This window comes from Odontesthes bonariensis, chromosome 18 (assembly GCF_027942865.1).
Source record: "Odontesthes bonariensis isolate fOdoBon6 chromosome 18, fOdoBon6.hap1, whole genome shotgun sequence".
In the NCBI taxonomy this organism is placed as follows: domain Eukaryota; kingdom Metazoa; phylum Chordata; class Actinopteri; order Atheriniformes; family Atherinopsidae; genus Odontesthes; species Odontesthes bonariensis.
Genome location: NC_134523.1, coordinates 26,610,706 through 26,635,573, shown reverse-complemented (window position 1 = coordinate 26,635,573; position 24,868 = coordinate 26,610,706). Strand labels below are relative to the sequence as shown.

The 24,868-nt window shown below is 42.5% G+C and overlaps 4 protein-coding genes across 6 annotated transcripts in view; 3 read left to right on the top strand and 1 right to left on the bottom strand.

Moving 5' to 3' along the window:
* Positions 1-115: 115 nt before the first annotated feature.
* LOC142367927 (elongation factor 1-alpha) lies at positions 116-8,228 on the top strand. The gene is made up of 8 exons (XM_075449950.1): positions 116-224; positions 1,217-1,373; positions 2,353-2,532; positions 3,113-3,409; positions 3,508-3,658; positions 6,568-6,824; positions 7,043-7,277; positions 7,853-8,228. The coding sequence occupies exons 2-8, from the start codon at positions 1,230-1,232 to the stop codon at positions 7,975-7,977; spliced, it is 1,389 nt and encodes a 462-aa protein (XP_075306065.1). The 5' UTR covers positions 116-224; positions 1,217-1,229; the 3' UTR covers positions 7,978-8,228.
* The window catches only part of rpl11 (ribosomal protein L11), a 33,848-nt gene continuing 9,586 nt past the window's right edge, over positions 607-24,868 (top strand). The window contains exon 1 of the mRNA XM_075449952.1: positions 607-627. Coding sequence (XP_075306067.1) covers positions 622-627 — 6 coding nt within the window. The 5' untranslated portion in view covers positions 607-621. The remainder of the gene's footprint in view (positions 628-24,868) is intronic.
* LOC142368071 (cyclic GMP-AMP synthase) lies at positions 10,323-24,722 on the top strand. 3 transcript variants are annotated; one of them, XM_075450121.1, is made up of 10 exons: positions 10,330-10,378; positions 11,211-11,280; positions 17,121-17,204; positions 17,305-17,537; positions 18,441-18,660; positions 20,983-21,113; positions 21,446-21,590; positions 22,884-22,983; positions 23,122-23,244; positions 23,930-24,722. In XM_075450121.1, exons 3-10 carry the CDS (start codon positions 17,138-17,140, stop codon positions 24,306-24,308), a joined length of 1,398 nt encoding a protein of 465 aa, XP_075306236.1. In that variant the 5' UTR covers positions 10,330-10,378; positions 11,211-11,280; positions 17,121-17,137; the 3' UTR covers positions 24,309-24,722. The 3 variants fall into 3 exon arrangements, with proteins under 3 accessions (XP_075306238.1, XP_075306236.1, XP_075306237.1); XM_075450123.1 differs by lacking the exon at positions 11,211-11,280 and having other exon boundaries at positions 10,323-10,378; XM_075450122.1 differs by lacking the exon at positions 10,330-10,378 and having other exon boundaries at positions 11,189-11,280.
* Positions 11,760-14,202, bottom strand: LOC142367584 (tripartite motif-containing protein 16-like). Its single transcript, XM_075449593.1, has one exon. It carries the CDS (start codon positions 14,090-14,092, stop codon positions 13,184-13,186), a length of 909 nt encoding a protein of 302 aa, XP_075305708.1. The 5' UTR covers positions 14,093-14,202; the 3' UTR covers positions 11,760-13,183.

The following is a 24,868-nucleotide window of genomic DNA, read 5'->3' as shown; positions in this document are numbered from 1 at the left end:
TTTTGACCATGCCATCGGTGTCCAGTGATGCACTTCTCGTCCAATCGCCTCCATAGCAGGCATGCTCCCCCAGCCAATAACACCCCTTATTTTAGTCAGACACCAACCAGAGCCTGCGCAGCCCTCCCTTTGCTGTGACGGTATATAAACTCGGCACAGCTCACATTCTGTCCTTTTTTGCCACTGCTTTAATTCCAGGACGTTGTGGTAGTTGCTGGGCACAGGTTGGTACTTTTTTTGTCTTCATTTTAAAGGCGTAAGTAAGACTTTAAGATGCATGCTTTGTTTTTAAAGAGCTGAAGGTGGAATATGAACAGGAGGTGAGGTGACATGGGAGTGCAGGAAACTTGTAATCTGCTCATGTTGGTCTGACTAATCTGATGCTGCTTGCCTTTAAAAACTGGATTATTTGCATATGGGAACGTGCTTGAACACTTGAGTTGGATTTGACAAAATCCGCATTAACCAGGCTGGTTTTGATGAGGATAAATATGCCTAGGTGTGGGGGAAAATGCTCCACCAAAAAGGATTCTGCCAGTCACGCTTGTCCTTTCTACCTTCGTGAACGCGCACATCTACACTATGCTGGCTGACATGAACGCGCCTGCAACGGTTAACAACATGGCGGCTGTGCGCAACATGGAGGCTAGTAGCCGGTGTGGCACATGGCGCGTGACCCATCGGCGTCACTTTCCGGTGTCGTAAAGGAACATTTACCTTTATTTAATTTTTTTTTTTTTTTTTTTTTATATAAACATCTTGACATCCATGACTCATTTTTTTTTTTTTTTTTTTTTTTTTTTTTATATAAACATCTTGACATCCATGACTCATTTTTTTTTTTTTTTTTTTTTAAGACTCGACAGTTAAACTTTGTTGCTCTCAACGTTAAAACGTCGATTGCGTCAGTCACTGCATGTTGAAACGTCATTAAGATTCCCGTATGTTGACTGGTTATATAGTGAGGTTAATGCTCACACATTTTGTACTTATGAATATGAAATTTCCATTAAAACGCTGTTATGTAAACATAGAACTTTAAAGAGATACAACTACTCAAGATGTTTATATTTGAATTTAACGGCCAGGTCACAAAGCCACAGGCTTTCAATGGGCTCCCTCCGTCTGTATTTTTTTTTTTTTTTTTTTTTTAAATAAAAATGGACGATTAAACCTTTGTTTAATAAACTCATAACCAATGCCCGTTTGTCTGTAGTCGGTCAACCGAAATGGGAAAGGAAAAGATCCACATCAACATCGTGGTCATTGGCCATGTCGACTCCGGCAAGTCCACAACCACCGGCCACCTGATCTACAAGTGCGGAGGAATCGACAAGAGAACCATCGAGAAGTTCGAGAAGGAAGCCGCTGAGGTTGGTTTCAGGGCCGCTGTGGGAGTTGTGACAGATATTCCAACTGTATGAGACATGGAAGTGCATCATCGGTGCGCTGGGAGGTACTTTTCCCAGGCATTTGTTGGTTAAAACTGCCATCTGCTGTTTAAAAAGGTGTATGATTGCCTTTACTGCAGCAAAAATACCCAATCAGGTGTTCTTTAGTATGTTTTATTAACATAAATGTTTCACTGAAAAGCTGTTGAAGTCAGAGAAAGAATATGATTTTGGTAAATATTAGAATACATCAACATATCCCAGTTTATTTTTTTTATCCATTTTGGGATAAATCCAGCAGGTTAGATGAAATAAATTTGGGTTAAACTCTCCCAGGTCTGTATGTTGGTCACCAAAAATGGACCAAATGTGTCGCTTCTCACCTCAGTTTGGCCCAAATTGGAAAAACAGTAAATCTGTACAACGATACAGGATCGTAAGTAAAATCGTGCCAGGTCGAAAGCACCAAACAGAGACCCATTAATCATTTTACGGACCCAAACCTGATGTCTGACTGACGCTGTGGGAAAATAAAATGTACAAACGTTTCTGTATTGAGAGAAAAGTGTCAAATACAGTCACGTTTTTAGGTTACCCATTCTTTAATTTGACATTGTTTAAATTAAAATTATTTTAATCATACAGGCAAAATGACTGATTTCCATTTATTTTAAATGTCTTTTTGTAGTTAAATATGGGACCAGAACTGAAAGCTAAGCATCACAAAATGATAATAATGAAACTATTACAACATTCCTCATGTAAGAGCCTTTAAATAGGGCTGTTGAATTAGGTAGAAGAATAAGAACAATTTGAAACGATGGAATAATTAACTGGGCGGTTTAGTAACGTACGTTACTGTGTTTCCAGCATGAAGAGGGAGTTTAATTGAACTCCTCTGCCGTATTTCTCCTGTTTATCTCCTGATTCTTTCGTGTTTGTGCCGCTTGGGATTCAACAGATGGGAAAGGGTTCCTTCAAGTACGCCTGGGTGCTGGACAAACTGAAGGCCGAGCGTGAGCGTGGTATCACCATCGACATCGCTCTGTGGAAGTTTGAGACCAGCAAGTACTACGTGACCATCATTGATGCCCCTGGACACAGGGACTTCATCAAGAACATGATCACTGGTACCTCTCAGGTAAGCACCAGTAACCTGATGTCAGTTTTAGCTCATCTTTTTTGCTTCAGAGCAGGGGTCTTCAATGTTTTTCAGGCCAGGGACCCCCAAACTGATGGAGAGTTGGAGCAGGGACCCCCCTACTATTTATATGGCATACAATTGTGTTTTATATTTAAAGGGGCCTAGTGCCGTGTATAAACATAGCTACTCTGTTATTGTACATTCAATACTAAGCTATTCAAATAATACACAGGTTAATATATTCATGTTTTTATTTTAAACATGTGCAAGGTACAGGGTGGCCGTGCCACTGCCATTTATAAACAAACATCTTGCATACAACACTGAGCTATTCAGATAATCCACAGATTTTAACTTTAAACATGCATGTAGATGGGACAATGAATCCTCAAACCATCTGTGGATGGCACACGTTTGCACACAATTTGTGAGAAAAAACTGTTTGAAAAAAAAAAATTAAAAATCGTCTAATCAACCAAAGATTTCGCGACCCCCCCTGCAGTACCTCCGCGGACCCCCTGTTGAAGACCTCTGCTTTAGAGGGTTTGAATTCTGAGTGAATTTGGATTATTTTTAGGCTGACTGCGCCGTGCTGATCGTTGCTGCCGGTGTTGGTGAGTTCGAGGCTGGCATCTCCAAGAACGGACAGACCCGTGAGCACGCCCTGCTGGCCTACACTCTGGGTGTGAAGCAGCTCATCGTTGGCGTCAACAAGATGGACTCCACCGAGCCCCCTTACAGCCAGAAGCGTTTCGAGGAGATCCAAAAGGAAGTGAGCACCTACATCAAGAAGATCGGCTACAACCCAGCCACCGTCGCCTTCGTCCCCATCTCCGGATGGCACGGAGACAACATGCTGGAGGCCAGTGAGAAGGTGAGCGTCTCCTGGTCGGCCGTCACTTCCTTTCTCTGAAATCACATTAAATAATCATTTTTTTTCTCTTTTTACGCCCACCTTTTACTCCATTTCAGATGAGCTGGTTCAAGGGCTGGAAGATTGAGCGTAAGGAGGGCGGAGCCACCGGTGTGACCCTGCTGGAGGCTCTGGACTCCATCATGCCACCCTCCCGCCCCACCGACAAGCCCCTCCGTCTGCCCCTGCAGGACGTCTACAAAATCGGCGGTAAGTTGAAGCTGTGGCCAAAGTGAATCAAATGCACCCTGCGCGTAAGATTTCCTCAGCTCTCTGTGTTAATAAATACGTGAAATTACAAATACACACTTCTTTTTTTATGTTTTTAAACTGAGATAAATATTAGTCATTTCACAGGTTAAAAAGTACCCAAAATATCCCACAAAATGGTCAGCAAAGTGCCATTTATTCTAACATGTTTACAGATTAATTCTGAATCTCATCCTGGAACTGGATTTTTTTTTCTTATTTAAGCTTAATCCTAACAGCTCAACTTTAGAGTTTCATTCAGTTGAATTCCTCTGCATTTTTTAGTCATTTCCTTGGAAATACAGAAATAATTGATCATAAAAGATTCACAGACAAGTTTTTGTTGCCAATTGTTGGACGGATATTCTCATGTTTTCTCAGGTGCAAGACAGATGTTTTTGTCACATGAACAGCACAATGAACAGCTTCCTTTCTCCCTCTTGGAAATAATCGTATAAATTGTGCATTAGAGTTGTTTCATTGATCCGTGACGTGAACATTTGCTCATTTTGGACGATTCTGGTGCAAAACCCGACCAAATGTTTTCTCTCTTTCTCCCAAAATAGCCCCTCTAGTCCAGTGTTAACACTTAAATTCCAAAGATACAAAATGTGTCACATAAACAACCTGTCGTGTCTTAAAAAGATAGTTTATGTATATCGGTAGGTACAGAAGGAACCTGCATCCATTTTTCTGCCATAAGGGTCAGACTTACTGCATCCGAATATGGTTCATATGAAGGTAAAAGTGACCTGAAATACAGTAATGACATATCAGATGTGTCAAACTATTGAGTTAAAAGGACAGGACCATTTTTCTTCCAGCTTCTTCCTGTAAATTTGATTTACTAACCTTTATTTAACCAGGAAGTAAAACAAAATCAAATAAACACTTGGGTCTAAAAAGAGAACTATATAAAACGACATAAGTTAAAATAATACAAGTTTAAGACGCCAAAACTGTCTGCCGAATGCAAAAGGCTTAATGGAGACAGAATTGGTCAAACACAACAATTAAAACCCAACATATCTGCTTCTAATATATTTTAAACTAATTTAATGAGGCCAGTTCCTTGAGATTCAGGTGATATTGCAGTTTATTCCAAACAGAGGGGGGCGGCACACGAAGACAGGTGACAGTTCACTGGAACGAAGGCATTAAGTTCAGGTACTTTTCTGATGGATCCGTAGATAACTCGGGAGCGGACCAGGAATAGGTTTGTAAATAAGAATATTCCCATTGTTGAGTCTGCGAGAGGACAAAGAAAAGCGTACGGTGTGAGGGCTGTAAGGTTTGTGGCGAACCTCAGGTATCCAGAGCGTGTGAGCACAGCAGAGATGCATGCATATAAATAACATCACCATCATCCAGTTCAGACATGAAAGTGGCAGCAACAAGAAAGGGAAGACTTAACTGCACATGCGTCTGTATCAGATTAAGAGCAGTGTTTTAACATTTTCCTTTAGAAATTATCCAAGTTACAGTTTAAAATCTAATCAGAGCAGCTGCAAACTGGGCAGCATCCCAAGGAAGTAAATAAAGTTTATTTATGTAGAACCCTTCGAGAGTAGACGTCCCAAAGTGATTTTACCCACAGATAAAACACAATAAAAGCAGAAAATTTGCATTGAATTCATCCAAAGGCTTAATCTGAGTCCACGGTTCTCAGTTCCAGAGTTTAGGAGCTAAAACCTCGAAAGCACAGTCTATATTAGTCCTGAGTCTGGTGCAAAGTGCCGTCAGCAGACCCTTAAGATGGTGCAATATGACTTTAAAGGTCATTAAGATTAGAAGGAGCCTGACCTTTAAACTGGATTCTGAAACTGATGAGTGTAAAGTAAACCGGAGTAAACCCGTGACCTGTGGACGTGTGTGCCAAGTTTCATGACTTTGCGATGATGATAAGGCTTTCAAACTACAAACGCCATCACACGATTTTCACCGCCTGGCCACGCCCACACCGTTCAGAGTTTGGAAAAGTTTCTCCATGATTTTTTTCCCCCCATGTCTTAAGAGTAAGGGGGCCAAATTTGAAGCTTGTAGCATTAAATCTGTAGGAGTTCGATCAAATGCGAGGTGTGGAAAAAAAAAGACGTTTCCAACCCCCAGCAGGTGGCGCTAAAGGTGTGTGTCACTATGTTATATGTACGCGTTCAGGCTGGGTCCAGCTATCACCGTATGAAGTTTGGGACAGATTGGATAATGTATGTGGGAGTTATAAGCGACTTTTTTTTTGTGGCGAGTGATGGCGAGTCATCGAACTTTGAGGCATTCCCACGCCGACGCCCTTTAAGTTCTGAAAAAGTTGCTCAATGATTTTTTTTCCCCCCATGTCTTAACAGTAACCTGGCCAAGTTTGAAGTCTGTAGCATTAAATCTGTAGGACGAGTTCGATCATATGCAAGGCGTGGAATCGGGCAAAAATGCACCAAAACGCACATTCCATCCAAAATGGCCGTCTTCCTGTGGACGTGGGACCATGGCGGCAAGAGACTTTTTTGTGCGTCTGGGCATGATGAATGAGTGTACCGAATTTTGTCGTCCCATGCGAAACTAACCCCAATGCGGGGACCATTTTTAAGTATCGTAGGGGGCGCTACAGAGTCAGTGAGCGACTCACAAAAATATAAAGTTTAGATTCTTTCATGTCGTCGACTGGCAGGTGGCGCTTGCAAAATTTCAACAGATTTCGAGCACCTTTTGCAAAGAATAAGAATAACTCTTACAGATACAATAGGGTCCTTGCAGTTTCACTGCTCGGTCCCTAATAATAAAGCGGCCTGAATCACAGCCCTGAGGCTTCCCGTAACTGTGGAGTCCATCTTACAGAAAGTGAAAATCTCACTGAAAATGAGCTTCTTCTCTTTCAGGTATCGGAACCGTACCCGTCGGCCGCGTGGAGACCGGCGTCCTGAAGCCGGGCATGGTCGTCACCTTCGCTCCCCCCAACCTGACCACTGAGGTCAAGTCTGTGGAGATGCACCACGAGTCTCTGCCCGAGGCCGTCCCCGGCGACAACGTCGGCTTCAACATCAAGAACGTTTCCGTCAAGGAAATCCGCCGTGGAAACGTGGCCGGAGACAGCAAGAACGACGCTCCGCTGGCCGCGGACAACTTCACCGCTCAGGTGAGCAGCAGCAGAAAGAATGAAAAGAAAAGGCCGCTCGCTTATTTTTACTCAAAGCCCAGTTCTGCACAGATATTACGGATGGTGTTTGGATCTTGAGTAAGGATTTTTCTGGGCCAAAAAAATGAACTTTAACCACGAATCCATCAGCGGAGTTCGGCATCGGCTGTTACACGTGTCGGCCTTTGAACGTTGCTTCTCTCGTCCTCGCCGCGCAGGTCATCATCCTGAACCACCCCGGACAGATCTCCCAGGGTTACGCCCCCGTGCTGGACTGCCACACCGCCCACATCGCCTGCAAGTTCAGCGAGCTGAAAGAGAAGATCGACCGTCGTTCCGGCAAGAAGCTTGAGGACAACCCCAAGGCTCTGAAGTCCGGAGACGCCGCCATCATCAACATGGTGCCTGGAAAACCCATGTGTGTGGAGAGCTTCTCCCAGTACCCCCCATTGGGTGAGTGCAACTCTTCCACGATCGCCCCGTGTTTCTTTAAGGGTTTGATTTAAAGCTGGACCCATTAAATCTGTGTAAAAACCTCCATCTTTGCTCTCATCAGCCTGAACATTTACAGGTTGTTTACCGTTTACAGATGGCACAGGTTCCAGGACCTTTGCTGCATGTCCGCCCCCTTTCCTGTCCACCTACTGTCTAATAAAGACGTTAAAAAAGTCATTTATTGCAGCTTTTATGAGTTCCAAGTCATTATTATGATTGTTGTCAACAATTTTTAGGCATTTATAGACCTGATGGGAGCGAGAAAAAAGTCCTTTGTTGACACAAAAAGAGGAAAATCTTTTCTTTTTAGTCTCAGTGATATTTTCCTCTGCTCAGTTACAGATTTCCTGTAAAAATGAGCATATAATGTAAAAAATAAAGCAATGAACCCACTAAATTATTATTTCTTATAATTGTAGCGTCACCACTGCCCACATGATTGTTGTCTTTATATTTGATATTTCTGTCATTTTAATGATTTTCTGAGTGCAAAACTGAAACCAGGATCTGTTCCGGTCTTCTTCTCCTCTCAGGTCGCTTTGCCGTGCGCGACATGAGGCAGACGGTGGCCGTCGGCGTCATCAAGTCCGTCGAGAAGAAGGCGCCAGGTGGCGGAAAAGTCACCAAGTCTGCACAGAAGGCAGAGAAGAAGAAATGAATCCTCATACAGGACGTCCAGCGTAACGTCACGTCTGAGCAGCAGCAGGCCGCCCCTTCCCCTCCCCGCCCCGGTCCCCCAGCGCTGTCTTCTCTGAGGCACAGCTCTCTACTCAAGGACTGGCTAATGCTGATTAAAGCTCACCGCAAAAGTTTCCGCAGGAAAGGAAGGTTTGTGCTTTCAGCAGGAAACTGTGACATCACTTAAGTTCAAACCAAACCAATAAAAAGTCTCAAACATCGCCAAATGAAGACGTCTGTCTTGTGTTTTTTGCTCAATAAAGTTCAAACGCATCGATTATTTATGATAAATAAGTGACTTTGTCTGTGTTCGAAACCGCATACTACGTACTACATACTGATCTATCAGACAGTTGGATAAAAACTTCATGCCTCCACCTCCAAACATGGACTTTGTTGCTGCTTTGTTCCACATTAAACTCTGAGGAGGTGTGTTAGAAGTCCAACAGCATCGGGCCGACAGAAAGTGAGCAAAACACCAACAGAACCAGCTTTGTTCACTTAGCGAAGAGCAGCCTCATCAACTACGCTTCAGTTTTAACTAAATAAAGAGACTTTAACAGCACGTTTGTAATCAACACTGAACAAAAAACAGAGTTATGTTAATGAACGTCAGTTGATAAAGTATCCGGTTAGCAGTCATCAGGACATATACACTATCCATTTTTCAATGTGGTCTGTACTTGTAAACCTGAAAGTTTAACACAAAGCTCCGTCTGTCCATGTCCTGACGACAGTTCACAGCATCTATCCAGTCTGAGTTTGTTGGAAGGTTGGGTTGAAGCCATTTTGTGCTGTTATCATATTACAGAGAATGTAAGGAGGGAAAATGTTGAACCATTTCATTTTACAGCCTAAATTTCAACGATACAACAGAAATATCGACCAAAGCAGAACTGACACAATCAAATGTTTGTCAGGTTAACGCGTAGTTTTGTTCAAAGTTACATAAACGTTGACAAATGTTTTGTCACGTGTTCTGTGGACATTCGTGGTCGGGTCAAATAGTCAATTAATTTACCTCCTATTGTCTTTTCCTCGGCTCTTTTCTTGGCTCTTTCCTAGGTTCTTTTCCTTGTCTTGGCTCTTTTCTTGGATACTTTCCTAGGCTCCTTTCTTGGCTCTTTTCCACTGCTCTTTTATTGGATCCTTTCCTAGGCTCTTTTCCTCGTCCTGGCTCTTTTCCTCTGTTCTTTTCTTGGCTCTTTTCTTGGCTCCTTTCCTAGTCTTGGCTCTTTTCCTCGGCTCTTTTCTTGGCTCTTTTCCTAGTCTTGGCTCTTTTCTTGGCTCTTTTCCTAGTCTTGGCTCTTTTCCTCGGCTCTTTTCTTGGCTCTTTTCCTCGTCTTGGCTCTTTTCTTCTGCTCTTTTCTTGGCTCTTTTCCACAGCTCTTTTCCTAGGGTCTTTTCTTGGCTCTTTTCCTCTGCTCTTTTCTGGGCTCTTTTCCTCGTCTTGGCTCTTTTCTTCTGCTCTTTTCTTGGCTCTTTTCCTAGGGTCTTTTCTTGGCTCTTTTCCTCGTCTTGGCTCTTTTCCTCGGCTCTTTTCTTGGCTCTTTTCCACAGCTCTTTTCCTAGGGTCTTTTCTTGGCTCTTTTCCTCGGCTCTTTTCTTTGGCTCTTTTCCTCGGCTCTTTTCTTTGGCTCTTTTCCTCGGCTCTTTTCCTCGTCTTGGCTCTTTTCTTCTGCTCTTTTCTGGGCTCTTTTCCTCGTCTTGGCTCTTTTCTTCTGCTCTTTTCTGGGCTCTTTTCCACAGCTCTTTTCCTAGGGTCTTTTCTTTGACCTTGTGAAAAATGTAATGGGAATAAGGAAAGATAGAAAGAGAAATTTGAATTTTTTGAAGTTGAAGTTTTTCCATTGAATTTTTTTCCACCAAATTTTTTTTTAAATGTTGATTTTTTTACACTGATTTTTGTATTTAGAAATTGATTTTTTTTTACACCGTTGGTTTTTCAAATTCAAAGTCTGATTTTGATGCTGTAAAAATTCAATATTAGAAATTCGTATTCAAACTCTGATGGCACAGAAAAACTTATCTATCTACATGAGCAGTGCGCATGTGAAGATATTTTTGGCACAAATGTTGCCCCATAGTGTGAAATTGCGAAAAAAAAAAACCCCACTTCTGCTGAATAAACAGGATGTGTCCAGGGGGCTGAAACTGGACACTTTTATTTACCTTTATGTGTGAAAGGAGACATGAAGAGGAGGAGGATTCATAATGGGGTGAAATTTTATGGAAATTGAAAGTGAAAGTGAGACAAACCGCAGATGATTGGATGAGCGCTGCCCGCAGATCGAACCAGGTCAGGAGTGGCCGTGTCATCCAATCACAGCACAGCGTCCCGACTTCTGGTCGACTTCCAGCCCAGAAAACGAGGCACCAAGGTGAGTGAAACCGCTGTTGTTTTCCTCTATTCCTCCTTTTTAAAGTTTGTTTTGATGCCGGGAAGAAATCACAATGCATTCATGACAGAAATGAAAACGAAATATTTTGATGGCTTAATTGGATATAATTAAAGTAACTGATTTAAATGGCACATTTGTTGAACAACATGCTGCTTATAAAAATCAAATAAGACAGATAATAACGTGTTCCTGGTTTTAAATGTCAGTTCCTGTTCTGAAACTGTTTAATCGGGTTATTTAGGAACTCTACCTGATCATCTCCTTTAATAATAATGCTCACATATATCGTGATAAGAGCAGGTATAGTGTCTTATACTGTGTTACTTTATTGTCCATTCATTTCAGTTCAGTCATTTCCCTGCACTTATTTCCTAAATTACTGGTTTTCCTCTGACCATGAACAAAACATGGACACACTGCTGCTGTACTTTGCATTTACTCGTTTGTAGGAGAAACTTTTATCTAAAGGGATTTGCAAACATTGGGGGCTGAATCCTTCTGATCCGCAGGCGACTTTACTGCCTTCGTATTTCGTAAGTCGACTCTGTGATAAAACTCCTTAAAGGGATAGTGCCTGCTGTGTAGACAGTGTAGACCAAAGTGCAGCCCGAGCAGTCCCCTGCTTCCGAGCAGCAAACACCGTAACAGGCGCGGCTGTCGGCAGCAGGCAGTGATACAAGGGAGAGAAAATAGGGCCAAGCGATTGTGAGGTCTGACTTTTTCCTGGAGAACGATTTTGTGATGCAAATGTATTACTCTTTTGAACGCATATTGTTTTAAGAAGAAAAACGCTTTCTTTTTTAAAACCCAGCCAACTAGCCGGACTACTTTCATCAACACCAAAACGAGGCTAGAACTCGGCTCACAGGACGCAGCAGGGGGTAAGAAAATGTTCATAAATGATGTTGCTAATATGGGATGTCATACAGCTTCATGTCAAAAGAGGCAAACTATCCCTTTAACTGAAGGCTTGATATGATATGCAGCACTGTGCACAAGTCTTCATCCAGCCCTCATTTCTTTATATATTTCCAGAAAAAAACTGAAATAATTGCAGTGATTTATTTAAACATGTTCAAACACGAATATAAATACAGAATATGAGACTAAAACAGAGTTTGTACAGTTCTAAGGAGCTTTAAAGTGAATATCTGGTCTGAGCTCCTTTGGAGCTCATTCTGTCCCACAATTCCTTGCAGCTGCAGTTTCGTTCTCCATCTTTCTCCAATGCCTGAGTTTGTTGTTGTTGTTGGTGGTGAAGAGGTCAACAGGAAGTGGCTCTATTAGCAACAGCTGGAATGGGTACAGCACCACCTATCATACCAGGGTATGACACGCTTTGTGCCTCTGATCCCATTCATTCACCTCCATATATCCAAGGAGAATTACCCTTGCTAAAGTAAGGAGCATAACCCAACTATAGCTGTAATCTAATTAATCTCACCATGTAGACCCAGCGAGTCTCACCCGTCTCTTGGTCTCATTCTCACTCTAATAACTGATCATCTGAAGCATGTGGATCAACTCTTTCTGAGTGAGAGACGGAGGAAAGAAAACTCTCTGTTGGACACATTCAAAGAAAACTGGACTTGTATCTCTGTGATGAAGCTGTTTTATTGAAGGAAGTCAAAAGGACAAATATTTCCTGCTCTGAACATGAACTCTGGACTTTGTGCTTTTACAGGAAAACTGCCTCAGTTAGACCCTCATATCAGTTTGACATTTTCTCCATCAGATTTCACAGAAACTCTGAAATGAAGACAAAAGAAAACACTTTGTTCCTTCCTTCAGAGTCGTGTTTGCTGTGGAAATCTTCACTGGTTCTCACATTAAAGCTGATGAAGGATCTCTGATTCCTTCTGATCCTGGAAATGACAGTTTCTGAACACCTCAGAACAGACTTCCTAATCTGTTGGTCGGTTCAGAAAACAGCAACAACATTTGATCTCTGAAACAAACTAAAGTCAGTGTAACTCCAGGATTATTTTCCCATTTCCAAAGTGATGAGATCTGAAAAGAGTGTGTGATAAAGGAAGGTCTGCTGATTCCTCTGTTGGGCTCCATGAAGTGGAAGAGAAACAACAACATACAGACACACCAACACCTGGGGCCCGTTGCACAAAAGTAGGATAAGGGATTAAGCCGGGATATGTTGGCTATCCTGGCTCAACTTATCTGTGATCCAGTTGCACAAAAGTGGGATAGAGGGAAGTGGGATATGTTCAGACCTAAGTTACCATGAAGATTTATTCTGTGAAGCTAGCCTGCTCCAGACCAGGCTAAGTTCCAGGATCTATTTAATCTCATTCCTTATCTCAGTCAGCAGTCGCCACAAATGGAAACCAATATTTATTCCACTGCCTAGAACATATTGTTAAAACATTTAACTATACCCACTATCATTATTGAAACATTTATGATCATTAATTACAATCATTTTAGATAACTGATGATTTTAGATGAACTTGCAATCATTAGATAATTTAGTTTCCCACAGACTACACATAAAGTACATCACCATATAAATATAAATACACATTAGAGAGTACCATGATGTTCCTTTATTGAACAAGGATGAATCAAAGCAAGTAAACCATCAGCTCCTTTCACAACTGAAGTCACACAGTGCTCTACAAGACAAAAAGCACAGAATCAAAGCATGCAGTTTGAGACAAACTGTTTGTAAAAATGGGCTATACAAATAAAATTGCCTTGCCTATACAGCACAAAAACCTAACAAAAATTCCTCTGCCATTGCAGGCCCAACTTAAATCAACATGCATATTAATTAAAATAATTTAACACATATTGGTCTCTGACCAGCCGACCACAGTCGTCATCCGGGAAGATGGCAGGAATGTCCCAGTCTATGAGAGCTGGCACTCTGGGGGCCCTCTCCTTTCTCAGGCTGGCCACATTGTGGAGGACAGCACAGAATAAGACTGAGGTTGATCCACAAATCTCACTTTTCTGTTCCCCTCTGACAGTAACAGCTCTCTGTTTGCTGTGTTTGGATCCAGAATATCTTAAGAATCCAGCTCTGCTCGTTGGTTCTGGTTCTGGTTGTGGCAGTAAAACATCCACTTCAGTGACTCTCAGTGAGATGTTGGTCCATTCCTCTCTCAGGATGTCCTGTAGTTTATCTCTGAGCTCTGACACAGCTGCTGTCACATCCTCAAAGTGCCTCAGAAGACGGATCTTGATGCTGGATGAGTGTGGAGACTCACTGAGTGCTGCCACTGAGGGGCAGCTGTGCAGAAACTGGCTGTGATCCTCTGTGTGTGAGAGCTGCTTCAGCTCAGCATCTTTCCTCTTCAGCTCAGTGATCTCCTGCTCCAGCTTCTCCTGAAGCTCTTTGACTCGACTCCCTTCAGCTTCCTGCTGGGATCTGATCTGCTGCTTCACATCAGAGCTTCTTTTCTGGAGGAGACGGATCAGCTCGGTGAAGATCTTCTGGCTGTGCTCCACTGTTTTATCAGCAGACCGATGGATGGCCTCCAGCTGCTGCTGAAGCAGCTTCACATCTTTCTCTGCGTCCTGGATTCTCTGCTGGATCTGCTGCCGACTCCCCTCCAGCTCTCTCTGCCTCTCAGTCCTTTCTGCTGCAGCTGACACTGTGTCGTGGCCTTTATGTTCCTCCACAGAGCAGAGATAACAGATGGACTTCTGATCAGTACGGCAGAACATCTTCATCACCTCACCGTGAACAGAGCAGATGTTCTCCTGGAGCTCCTTTCTGCGCCATTTCTCCTCTCAGATCAGCGACTCAGTGAGTTTCACTTCCTGAAAGCTGAAACCAGTCTGAGCTCTGATGTGTCGGTGCAGAGAACAGAACCGGTCGGTTCACTTGTGTTGGTTACACCCATCATGAGCTGCAGATCTGAAGGGGAGGGAACAAGGAAACATGTGGGCAGAGCGGAGCTGCTGTGTGTGAGAGCAGGAAGTGTGTTGAAGCTGTTTCACAGCAGTCTTCATGGTTAAATACGGGTTGATTCTTCTTTTAATCCCTTTGGAAAGAAACTTCACTTTCACAGTGAATCACGATGTTAAAGCTCCAGTTCCTCATCAGCTTCTTTCTTCACAGAACTTTAAATAAAGCAGACGAGCTTCTCCTGAAATGATGGAATCAGCTGCTGCACATAAATCCAACATGTTGCTGCTTTGGATCCTAAACTGCACTCGACATAAATGCAGCAGAGTTTTGAGGCTGAAACATGAGGAAGAACCTTTAGAAACACTTTGTCTCTGATTAAGATCATCCTTTTACTCTGGTATTGATGCACCAAGTGGCAAAATATTCTTAACATAAACTTGTAAGTTTTCCTCCTAAGAAGGAAGATGAAAATCATATCCTGAGCAAACACACGTCAAAGCTAAATGTGTTTTTATATGAAAGCTGATTTTCATATCACATCGCCTTCAAACTGAGCTGATGAGATGGTTTCAGGATGTTTTCTTCTAAAACTTCTCTAAAGGAGCTCAGAAACTGCATTTAACTGAAATATCAGACAGATGATAGAAGCTCTCACTGACCTGAGCACACTCCATTTAGTGTGTGTGAGCAGGTTTGGTGACACACTTTCACTGCAACACCTGAACACGATGAAGGGACCGAAGCAGAGTCTGAGATTTCTAATTAAAGTTTGGATGAAAAGCTCATAACACGCAAAGCACTGATGAAGATGAGTGGTTTCCCTTCAGACATGTGACCAGTTCCAGACAAAGTGAACATTCGGTTCTGGGTTCCAGGATGAGGGATTTCTCACCTAAAGATCTCCTGTTGGCTGGAATCTAAGTTTTCACAACAAAATCAAAGAGTGAAGTCAGAAAAAATTAGTGAAAGTCACAACAGAAGAACTTTGTTCCTTCAGTCATCTCTCAAGCTTTCAGCTTTATTTCATGGCCTGCTGGAGGGGCCCAACCAAGAGGCTGAGGGCCACTAAGCGGGGCCCATTTACCTGAAGAACGATCACTTCTACGGGCTCTGGGGAGGATTCATCCCTCCATCAGACCTGCTGCCACTGATTTTCAGCCCACTTCTTGTGTCCTTTGGCACAGCTCAGCCTTTTCTCCCTGTTTCCCTTCCTTAAGAACGGCTTCTTGACAGCCACCCTTCCATGGAGCCCATTTCTGATGAGGCTTGGGCCAACAGCAGATGGATCAGCTGAAGGTCCAGATGCATCTCTCAGCTCCTGTGTCAGGTCTTTGCTGGATTTTTTCCTCTTTCTTAACCCATTGAGGCCGGGAAAGCATTGCCGCATTTCTACCTTTAAAGCCGGGGGCGCTGTTGCGTTATTCTACCTTTAAGGCCGGGAAAGCGTACACGTCTTTTTTCATGTAAAAGGTTGTTTTGCACATAGACATATGGTTTTGCACCAATTATTGACCTCTGCGCCAATTAAATGCATTATAATAGACACGTGAGAGTGTCGTCATGTTCCTCGTGTCATTGTTTTGAAGTTAAGTTAAATCGAAAAAAAAAAGTGGATTTACCTGCAGATGCCACACCGTTGCAGGCATTTAATCATATTTTTACTGAGGAGCTTTGGGCGCATCTCGTTTCCGAGACGAATAGATACAGTGACCAGGTACATCAGACTCCAGCTCGAGCAAAGATGGCAAGGTGGTCACACGTAACTGTGCCGGAGATGAAAACGTTTATTGGAATGTGTATGGGCTCCCTGTGCTGCCAGAACGAAGAGATTACTGGCGATAAAATAAATATATAAATAGATAAATAAATCATTTAAATATAAAATTAAATTTTATTTTATTTTATTACTGTTTTCTAATTGAAAATAGCGCTGTTCCTGCACTTTACTTTTTATTTTATTTTATTACTGTTTTTTTATTGAAAATAGTGCTGTTCCTGCACTTTACTTTTTACATTTTCTATTTTCGTGAAGGTGTATGTAAATAAACTCAATTTCCAAAGAAAACCACAGGTGTAAGCTCTCAAATACTTTTTGAATTTTGTTTCTATCTGCTACAAAGGCTGAGAAATCAATCATTTAGTAGGCGTTGACACAATTTCTGAATTTCCAGAAAAACTTCAGGTTTTAGGGGGTCTTTCTGAAATCGCCCATAGGTTTTACAGGCATTCTTTTCCAGGCGTTTTAGGCCTAAATGGGTTAAGATCAGAGGACTTTGCTGGATTTTTTCCTCTTTCTTAAGGACATCACTTTCAGATCCTGTTCATCTGCTGTAGATAGTTCTTTAGGCCTGACACTTCTTCTTCTGTCCTCCACTTGTCCAGTTTCCTCAAATGTTTTAAGGACGCACTGCACACCATGCTGAGATATGCCAAGTTTTCAGCTAACAGCTCTTTGGGAATCACCTTGTTGCTGCAGAAATCCTGTTTTCTGTCTGTCAGACTGTGTTATCTTTGCTGTTTTTCACACATGCAGCTAAAGAAATGGGAACAAATGATGTGTCTCTGTGACAGGCTGCTGGGAACAAAGTGCCTAAAGATCCAGTTTAAAATGGCTTCTTTGCTAAGTTGTCTGTTCTGTGTGGACACAACACTGGTTCATCCCTTGAGTTAGGAGAGGAGAAAAGCAGAAAATGTCTAAAGGAAAACTTTGAAATGATTTTTAAGCTTTTTTAAAGTTTAGTCTTTTTTCTGAGGAGGTGTTTACTTTGTCCGTCTCGGTGTTGGATTATCCAGATGTGAGGCTTCACACTTCCGCTGCAGGTTATTCTCTGTGTTCTCCTTTTGAAGGTTGAGACCAAGAAGCTATGGACGGAGAGTCTCCACGCCCCCCCCCTGCAAAACAAAGGCAGAGAGTTCAGAAGCAACAATCAGGTGAAGCTGCTGATTAACCTGCTCACCGTTCGCTGTGGCGTTCAGTGTTTTTTGACTCTACGGTTACTTTCAGTCGTCTAATTCCTGACTGTGTTTGAAGTCGAAAGCTCTGTGGTGTCCGAGGACTCGGGCTCCATCTCCCCCGAGCTGGCCCACTGGATCAAACTCAACGCCAAAGAGCTGAGGATCTGCCAGAAGGACCGCTCCTGGGCCGCTGAGGTGGTCAACGACTTCCGGGAAAACCTGCTGAAGTTCCTGAAGAGCAACAGCGATCAGCCTTTCTTCCAGTCGGTGGACTTCCTCACCACCGGCAGCTACTTCGAGAAAGTTAAGGTGAGGTCATGATAACCGCTCCGAGTCTGTAGTTTAAGCGTCTAAATGAGTTTATCAGAAAGGTTCAGATGTGTTTACTGTGAGACTGGAGACGAGATGTTTCAGATTGTGACCTGAAAACAAGTCTGAGGACCACGTTTTTATTTTATTTTATTTTTCTTAATTATCTAAAAAAAAAAAATTAATTTTTTAATTTTTAATTTTTATTATTGTTATTATTTTTATTTATTTATTTATTTTACCACGTTTTTCTGATGTTCTGCTTTATTTCAAAGGTAAAGATTCTTTATTGTACGGTAAGACTTGATTTTAGTTCTTATTGAATGAAGGAAGGATGGAATCGAGGAAGAGATCAAGAAAGGAAGCAAGGAAACAAGAGAGGACACATTGAATGAAGAGGAATAAATGGAAGGAAGGAATAAAAGAGAAAGAAACCAATTAGATTAAGGATTAAAACAAGGAAGAAAGGAAGTAATAAAACAAAGAATAGAGAGTAGGAAAGAAGGAATTGATTAACACAGGAAGGAAGGAAGGAAAGAAAGAAGGAATTAAACTAGTAGCAGAGAGAAGTAAATAAATTAAAGGAAGGAAGGAATGAAACATGTAGTGGAGGGAAGGAAAGAAGAAACTGAAGAGAGGAATGAATGTTTTAAAGTAATGGAAAGGAAGTAAAATGCTGAAGAAAAGAAGGAATGAATGAAGCAAGGAATATAGAGAAGAAATGAAGGAATGAAAGGGAGGAAATAATGAAAGAATGGAAAGTAGGGATGCCAAGAGGAAGGAAAGAAGAAAGGACTGAAACAAATAAGGAAGGAAGGAAGAAGGAACGAATGAATGAAACATAAATATACAGATTTGTGTTTTTAACTTTAAAACCGCATCATCCCACATTTCCTTCCTCAGATCCACAACCCGGATGAGTTCGACATGATGCTGAAGCTGCAGGTTCCTCGCCTCAACGCCACGAAGCTCGACGGCGGCCTCTTCTACCGGATGGATCTAAGCCGGCCCACTCGCACCCCAGTTCAGGCCTTTCTTCTGGAGAACGGGCTCACCCTCTCATCCAGCAGGATCCTCACTGAGATGTACCGCCTGGTCCGGAAGTTCCTCAAGACCTACAGAGGTGCTCGGCCTCACCTTCTTTACCTGATACTTTGTGTAAATTTAGGGATTTAAAAGGAAATAATTATTTTGGATTGTTTCCTAGGTTGATGTGGCCGCTGTCTGTGTATGAGATTCCATTATCTGATGCAGAAAAAATGGAAAGATTAGTTAGTTTTAATATAAGGAAGTGGCTAGGTGTTCCTAGATGCTTAAGTACTGAGGCACTGTATGGGAAAGGCATACTCCAGCTAGTCTAGTAGAGGAGTTTAAATGTACTAAAGTTAGGACAGAGCTCCTGTTAGCTGGGAGTAGAGATGTGGTAGTTAGTAAGGTGGTTCCAAACCCAACCAAGGGGAGGAAGTGGAAACCAAGAATGGCAGCTCAGGAGCTAGAAGCAACTCTGAGACATGCATGGATTGTGGGTAATGTGCAAATAGGCCGGGGAGGCTTGGGGCTTGGCCCAGGCAAACCAGTGTGGAGTAGAGCAGGTCCCAAGGAGAAGAGAAAGCTAGTTGTTGAGCAGGTTCGTCGACAGGAGGAAATGTTAAGGGGTACAAAGGCAGTGGCTCAGGCTAAGCAGGGACGGTGGTTGAATTGGGAAAGTGTAGAGAAGAAAAAGCTTAGTTGGAAAGAACTGTGGAGTATGGACGAAAGGAGTATTAGATTTTTGATGGGGGCAACATATGATGTATTGCCTACTCCCCAGAACCTAAAACTCTGGTTAAATGGAGACCCGTTATGTTCGTTATGTTCAGGTACTGCAACTCTAAGGCATATCTTGTCAGGTTGTAAGGTTAGTCTGTCACAAGGCCGGTATACATGGAGACATGACCAAGTATTAAGAAGCTTAGCTGCAGGTATTGAAGATAAACGAAGGCAGGTAAACTTAGGAGGGTCTAAGGTGAAGAGAGTGGCAATTCAGTTTGTTCAAGAGGGGGAGAAAGTTAATAAGACGATAAGGAGGCACGGCAGCTTGGAGGATGCTTGTGATTGGGAGATGCAGATAGATTTAGGAAATAAGCTCGTTGTTCCCCAGGAGATAGCCTCTACACATCTAAGGCCTGATATAGTCTTGTGATCTAGGAGTAGAATGAGAATCTATTTCATAGAGCTGACTGTTCCTTGAGAGGAATTAGTAGCAGAAGCATATGAAAGGAAAAAGCTTAGGTATGTGGAGTTGGCAGAGCAGCGAGGATGGAAGGTTAGAATCTGTCCAGTGGAAGTAGGATGTAGAACAGGGGTGTCAAACTGGTCCATGAAAGGGCCGTGTGGCTGCAGGTTTTTGTTCCAACCCTGCGACAGCACAGCTGACTTGTTTCCTTCAATCAACTGAACTGGTAAGACCTTCAGTGCAGACAGTTCAGTTGATTAAATGAAACAAGTCAGCTGTGCTGTCGCAGGGTTGGAACAAAAACCTGCACCCATACGGCCCTTTCATGGACCAGTTTGACACCCCTGATGTAGAGGATTTGTTGCAAAGTCTGTTGTCTCACTGTTGAGGGAGCTGGGTGTAAGTGGACAGAGTGTGAGGAAAATAGCAATAGCAGCTGAGGGCCCAGCAGGGGGAGCACTTAGGGTAAACAGTCTCTTGGAAGAAGCAAGGAAGAAATCCAGGATGTATTTAAGTGGAGGGTGTAGCCCATGTGAGCCTTTTGAAATCAGGCGGCCATTTTGGTAGAGTTGGCTTTGAGTGAGTTGTATGGCTTTGTTTTTGCTGGCATTTTTAGTGATTGTAGGACTGTTTAGATGAGTTTGTCTACTGAATCTGCTAGTGTGCCTTGTCCTGCCTCCACCTCTGGCACCCTTTATATTTTCATTACCCCCTCCCAAACCAGGGTTAGAATCCCCACCCCGCTATGACTGGTGGGCAGTTGGTGAGAGGCTGGGGTAGCTTGTGGCTGTGGTGTGAGGAGCAGTGATGGCTGGCATTAGGGGGGTGACTCTGGGACGCCAGTGATCACCCTCTAGCCTCCTGGAGGTGTCGTGGCCCCACAAGACGAAACACTGATGAAAGGAGGTTCCCACCTGATGACCTCAATGACATGTTGGTCAGCACTGCTCACTGAACTATATTATAGGAAATTATTCATTGAGTCTGGTCCATTTTTTTCTTTCGCACAAGTTTCTTGTGTTTACCTTTAATAAGTACTGATTTCCTCATATTAGTCCCCAATTTTAATGTAGTTCCTGATGAATGAATTTTTAGCTTTTAGCCTTAAGGTGTTGATTTGTTTTGTATTTCTTCCTGAAAAAGGCCCCAAAGTCAGTCAGTAACAGGTGAAACAAGCTTGTGTTCAGACACAGATTGATATGTTCCTGTTTAACTTCTGTTTGCTTCCAGTTCCTGATAGACGCTGTCGCTGGGAGGTGAATAAGAAGCGGCCACACTGTCCGGCTGTCACGTTGTCTCTGTGCAGAACCGAGAAGAACAGCGACGAGCTGATCTCTGTGGACGTGGTTCCTGCGCTGGAGGTAATCATCTCATCTGCGATCAAGAAACGCACACAAACAAAGTCATTCAGGTTACTTTGGGCCTCCAGAACAGCATAAAGATGCGACTGCAGACATAACTGTTGCATTTTACAGCTCAGAAACAAGTTATTTTCCCATATTGTTGTCTGCCTCTGAGCCTGCGAGAACCTATAAACGGGATCGTTAGGCAGGCGGATTAACGATTCCACGGAATCGAACTACTGGGATTCCCATCCCTATCCAGGGGCACTCAGAGGAACCACTGACCAGGATCTATATTTTACCTGTTGCTCTAATGTGACTTTAACGTTGGTCCTCGTGTCTGTTTGGAGGTTCAGGGTTGGCCGCCTGCGGTCCGCAACGGCCCAGAAGTGGACAACTGGCTCGGCAAGAAGGTTCGCCAAGAAATCCGAGGCTTGCCGTGTTACTTTGTACCGAAGAGGCTGAAAGGACGAAACCTCAGCGAGGACGCCAAAGGTGAGTTCTTTAAACTACAGACATAAACTTCAGAGATATTCCTGGAATGGTTCGTTTTTTTAAGGTCAGGTGTTGAGTTTTTGATCTGATTTGTGAATAAAAACACTGAAAATATCTTCTTCATTTGTTAATTATCTTTCACTAAGAGTTCATAAACAGGACCAAAATGATCTGGAGTTTTCGTTCGACTTTAGTTTGACTTCAGGTGCTCTGAAACGTCACGTGACATCAAGGTGAGGTGGTTCATCTGCTCTTCACCTGTCGGTCGGGAGCTTCCTCTGCCCTGATTGGTTGACTCAAACATCGTTCAGATTTATGTCAGTGTAGATTGTAGAACTTAAGAAGCCTTTTGGATTAGAGGCGAAAGGTTCTCAAGAATCAAGAAAAAGAAGCCCAGTTGCCTTCATTCGAGCTCTCAGGATGACACTGTGAGGCACAGTGGTGGCAGCATCAGGCTGTGGGAATGTTTTTCATCAGAAAGGACTGGGGAACTGGTCAGAACTGATGGAATGATGGAGGCTGAGATGTAGGTTCACAGTGGTTTGAAAAATGATTCGTCCACTTTGGTGTTTGTCCTATTTGTTGCATTACAATTTCTTATTTAAATGATATTTTTAGGGGTTTTATATAAAAAATAATGAATTAAAAAATAAAAGCTGTCTTCAATCCCTTTCCTATGAAGCCCCTAAATATGATCTGCTGCCACAAACTACCTTTAAAAGTCACATAATTGGTGAAATACAGTCCATTATATATGTATAAAGATCTCATTTGTATTCAGCGGCTCTGAAAGAGTGAAACACCACTGAAGTCAAGCTTTTGCTGCACTTATTTTTATTTTTATTTTTAATTCAATTTTTTTCAAAGTTCAAGTTCTAAATTTGGACTTTAAGTTTCAAAACATATTTTTTTAACATTTTGAACCCTAAATGGCTCCGTACTGAAAAGACTTTTTTGTTTTTGATGTGTTTCTTGTTTGATTCACACTAATACAAATATTTAGCATCTTCAGGTTTGTCATAAATTTTTATCACAGATGATAAAAATCACTAAAATATACATTTTAATTCCAGGTTAAGGCGCATTAAAGTGTCAGATCAGCCTCTTAAACCATTGGCAGGTCAACTCGAAAGCATCTTTTACGACAGCAAAGAGACGCCGTAGGGGAAGATGAGCACGCACACAAAATGATGCAAAATAAACGATAAACAAAGACCAACAGTTCTGCTAAAGATCCTTTAACGCCGTTACTTTAACAGTCGTCCGCTGGTGTCTGTTCTCACTCCTAATCAGAGAGTTGGAGGATTTCATTCTCTCACGTCGAGAAGAAAATCATCACGTCTCATGGCAACAAGAAGACGTGCTGTGAGAAAAATGGCGCCAAATGCTGCCGGTGAGTTCACGCTGTGCTCCGTGGACCAGGCTTTCAGCTGTCAGTCGCACACATTTCAACTGATCGATCAAGTGTCCCTTTTTAAAGAAGAATTCCTTTAAATTTGTTGTAACCAACTGATGATCTTTTATCTCGCAGGAAACAGTGTTTAATGCTCCTGAAATCTCTGATTGAGGGTCTGAAACGGCGTTTTCCCAAAGAGCTGGATGACCTCTGCTCGTACCACGGGAAGACCACCTTCCTCCACACCTTAGCCTGGAGGTACTCAGAGATTCTTCCATTTATTCCAGGTTTAAAACGTAAAAGTGGATCATTTTTCTGACATGCTGAGGTTTCTGTGAGACACTGAACTACAAATTTTTCTCCTGATGGGAAAATTGATGTGAAGAATCAGGGAATATTAGCTTTGAGTGTCCTTCAGAGGAAACAACTTAGCTTCCACTTTTAGTCACCACTTCCCTGTTTCATGTAGCACTTTAGCTCCTTTGCAGACTAAAGACAAACTGAAGCTTTAAAGGTGACATATTTTGCCGTTTTTAACAGTTTGACACCTTTTTCCGAGGTCTTATTGAGATATTCGAGGCTGTGGAGAGTTATGGTGTGTTCACCGAAGGTTTGGATGACAGGTAACGTACGTAAACACAGCGTAACTCTCCACAGCAGCACGACGGTTTGTCCTCAGCCAGCGTACAAACATACAGAAACTAACCCTTCAACCTTGTTGGGCGAACCTGTAATCCCACGGTTTACTCTGTTTGGAAGCTTTCTTAAAGCTGATGGATTCGCTTGATTGTTGAGCTGAGGAGGTCAGCCAGACGGTCAACAAACAGACTGTTGAAACAGGGCTGAGATAAGAGCCGCTGTGCTTAAACCAACAGGTATTGTAACCAAAAGCCTGTCTCATACATCTCAATAAGACCATAGCACACAATTTCTCATCCACCAGATATGACGACGCCGCCTGGACTCGTCCTCAGCTTCCCGCCTGCTTCCTGTACCTCGCCAACGCTCTGGAGGACTACGCCCGCAGAGGCTCGCTCCCTCACTTCTTTGTCCCTGATTGCAACCTCTTCTCGACGGCCGTCTTCCCCCGCAAAGCGCGGGACTTCCTGGTCAACGCCCTGGAGCAGCAGAGGAGGGAAGGCATGCCCCTGCTGAAGCCTCCAGCTCCCGTCTCTCCTCTGAGATCAACAAGGTTTCCGGGAGAAGCCACCGCTGGGAAACCTGCCGGTGAATCCTCTCCACTGACTGCAGATCACTCAATGAAACTCATCCTGGGGTTCATTGTTTTTTTTGCTTTATGCATGTGTTTTGTCTTTAAATGATGGGGAAAAGTGACACAAACTCAGTGAAACCCCGGAATAAAGATCTATTTTAATCTATTCTGTCATTTATCATTACATGGATGATCAAACTACATCAATGTATTTTGCAATTATTCCTTTTTTTAGTTTTAAAACTGATTATTTAACCATGTTTAAATACCATGAATGATCACTCTTGTCCCAATATTTCATAATTTTTCTCTCAGTTCTGCTACTAAAACATTTAGTAGAAATCTTTTAGGGTTTTTAGGTTGTTTTTCATTAGTTTAACTTGTTCCTAAGTAATTCCTTTCCTTTAATAAGATGCATTTTACTGCTCGTGTTTTAGAACATTTCAGTACAGGTTTCCTCCTGTAACGTTTATGGGGAAATTATTAGACTTTCCAGATGAAATAAATGTTTTTTTTAATTAAATTCTGTGTTATAGCTTTTCAGATTTCTTGTCATTTACTGGTATCACTACATAAAGTTGGAATCCTGTTCAAAATTTAAAGGGGGAGCAAATTGAAATTATTTGTGAGTGAATTAAAACCCAAATTAAGTTTAAATCTGTACAAAAA